General features: G+C 27.6%; 1 protein-coding gene across 1 annotated transcript; it reads right to left on the reverse strand.

Moving 5' to 3' along the window:
* Positions 1 to 1,731: 1,731 nt before the first annotated feature.
* Positions 1,732 to 2,415, reverse strand: LOC112599562. The gene is made up of 2 exons (XM_025346501.1): positions 2,070 to 2,415; positions 1,732 to 1,784 (listed from the first exon to the last, which is right to left on the reverse strand). The coding sequence occupies exons 1-2, from the start codon at positions 2,413 to 2,415 to the stop codon at positions 1,732 to 1,734; spliced, it is 399 nt and encodes a 132-aa protein (XP_025202286.1).
* Between the last annotated feature and the right edge of the window lie 468 nt (positions 2,416 to 2,883).

The following is a 2,883-nucleotide window of genomic DNA, read 5'->3' on the forward strand; positions in this document are numbered from 1 at the left end:
TATATATTTAAAAAAAAAAAACATAAATATTAATAGTGACTTCTTGTCGAGTATAAGATTATAATAAATATTAAATAACATTTTATTATTTTCAGTTAATAATAAAAAAAGAATCTCTTGATCAGTCTTAAAATATTGATATAATCACATTAAGTTACTATAAAACTAAAACTTTTAGTAATATTATAAATTATTATAAACAAAATAATATTAAAACAATATATATATATTAATAGTGAATAAATTACTAGACTTCTTGTCAAGTATAAATCTTTAGGTTAAGTTAGCTGTTAGGTTTATTTATTTCTCATCTTCATCAGCATTTTCAGAAGTAACTAATGATGAATAAAAATGAAGACAATCAGGTGGTACATATTTGGAGACTAGGTCTTGAACGTCTCTTAGTTTATCTGGTTTTATAGGCAATATTTTGTTATAAAGTTTTTATAAGTTTATCTGATAAATCAAGTGTAGCTGAAGGTTTTTCTAAAGTTATATGGTTACCTGTTAAATTAGTATTTGCTGCTGTACTGACTAATAATCCTTCTAATGAATAAATCATACATCTGTACAACATTAAGGTTAATTTAGTTTGCGCTTTGAATTTTTGTTTAAAATGATCAGAGTAGTTCAAAATAATATCCTGAGTAACATTTATTACAAAAAACTTTTTACAAGTCTTAGAAACAATATTTTGATACGTCACAGGCAAAAATACTCTTTCCTGCCGCCTCTTTTGTTTTTCAATAAGTCCAAAATTCCTATCACACGGTAGGAAACTGTGTCCTGGTTCTGGATTGTTGAAATTCCATATTCCTTTTTTTTTCCTGGACTATATAAATATTGAACTAAGCAATGATTTTTGTTCTGGGCACTGCAATTATCAGAAAAAATATAAACTGTATCAACTCCTCGATCCAAGTAATTGCTAAAAAAGTGGTTTATGAAGCTTATTACTTCATTTTTGCCTTTTTTACATATAAACATTATACATATAAAAATAAGATTTCCCAGTTCTACCCGAAAAAATACAGAAGTTATAAACCCAAAATAGACGTTTTTAAAACACATCACCAGCTGGGACATGTGGTAGAGGCATATTCTGCTGATAATCAAAAGCCAACACCCCACATTTATTTTCTATCACTTTGGAAATGGCTTGATATTTTTTTAAATCTTCATAAAATAGTTCAGCTTTTTCAACATATAATTCTTTTTCACTAATTAATTTTGACTTTTTTACTTCATCAGTTTCAAAATTAATTTGATTTTTAAGTAGGTCACACAACTGACAAGTATCTGTCTTTGGATGACCAAAGGACATATTATAGTTCAAAGAAAAGTAGCGACTAAAAAAATCATAGGACACGATCGGTACTACATTAGTTTCTCCGTCTTGTATTTTTTTGTAAGTTTCTGGTTCATATTTTTCCAAATAAAGGTTATGCATGATTTTTTTATTTAAATCTGGTGATAGGTAAGTAACGTTTCCATTTGATTCTCTACTGTAGTGACTTTGATGATTTGGGAAGCTTTTAATATGGTCATCGAGTTGCTTTAAAATGTTGTTTGGGATTTTATTTGAGCGGTTAGAATGTTTTCCCCTTAAATCCTTAGGACTAGGATTATTTGATTTATTACAATACACTAATCTATCTACTCTTGCCATAGTTATGCTATATATAGATATAAAAGCTCTTTTACAAACATTATATTCTATACAATTAATATTCAAAATAAACTTATTAGTAACGGATTTAGGTTTTTTAACACCAGTTCTAGGTCTACAACGCACAATATCTTTTACTTGAATTAAACCACATAAATATGTATCTTGTTTTTCTTTTTCTCCAATATTATTGAAAATATTCAAAAGACTAGCCCTGTCACCTTCGGATACTTTAGAAAAACATTTATTTTTACATGTACAAGGCCTACCTGGTTTCCTGGTACCAACCACTTTTAAAAATTTTTAGAATAATTATTCATATTATTATATTTTGTATTATTTGTACGTTGAAAATTATTATTTTGCCAACTGTTATTCTGTCTATAATTATTATTAGAACCTTTATTATTAGAAAAATCGTTTCTATATCTAGAATTTTCTCTCTCTGTATTATACTCTACCTCCTCAGCTTTAGCCAATCGCTTAGCTACCTCTAAAGTTTTAGGATTACGTGCTTTTACAATTGTTCTTATTGGAGTTATTAATCCTTTTATAAAAATATTTAGTGTTTGTTCTTTTAAAGTTTCATGTATTAGTCTAGCTTCCGATTCTTCTTTGTTAAGTGTACATGCAGTGCATAATTTATAATATAATTTTTCTACTCTATGACAATAATCATTTACATCCTCACCATTACGCATTTTAATAGAATTTAACTGTATTTGTAAACTTGAAGCTGTCGTCATATCCTCAAAAGCATCTGTTAAATAACTCCTCTAATCTTATGGTAACCATTTTCTTTACACGTGGTTTCCTTTCGTATGTTAGTTCAATATGTTCAAAATTATCTGTAACTTTACTATGAGTGATTTTCTGATTATCTAAACTTGAACTTCTAACTAATTCACTTTTTATATTCGATCTATGGCGTTCACTTGTACTTCTAAAAATACTAGGGCGTTCTTTTGAGTTTTTAGTAGGGCTAGGGTTTTTACTAGGGCTTCCTAAATCAATTAACTGTTGGGTTTTATATAATAATTCCAATTCCGAAATATCTGCAGATGTTTTATTCAATGGATTAGCTACTTCCAAAAGAGATGTACCTGTGTTCTCCATAAATTTCCTTCACACTCATTTGATACGTTTTAAATCAACAATAACTTTTATATATATATACCCTTTAATAATCAATAATAATAATTCTCAAGTATAAA

Source organism: Melanaphis sacchari, unplaced genomic scaffold (genome assembly GCF_002803265.2).
Source record: "Melanaphis sacchari strain LSU unplaced genomic scaffold, SCAv2.0 Contig53_pilon_pilon, whole genome shotgun sequence".
NCBI classification, from domain to species: Eukaryota; Metazoa; Arthropoda; class Insecta; order Hemiptera; family Aphididae; genus Melanaphis; species Melanaphis sacchari.

What these genes read in the sequence shown, in the direction of transcription:
- LOC112599562 (XM_025346501.1), bottom strand. Translation starts at nt 2,415, where the DNA reads ATGACGACAGCTTCAAGTTTACAAATACAGTTAAATTCTATTAAAATG. An exon ending in CGATTTTTCTAATAATAAAG is followed by an intron (nt 1,785 to 2,069) that starts GTTCTAATAATA and finishes TGTGCGTTGTAG; the next exon opens with ACCTAGAACTGGTGTTAAAA.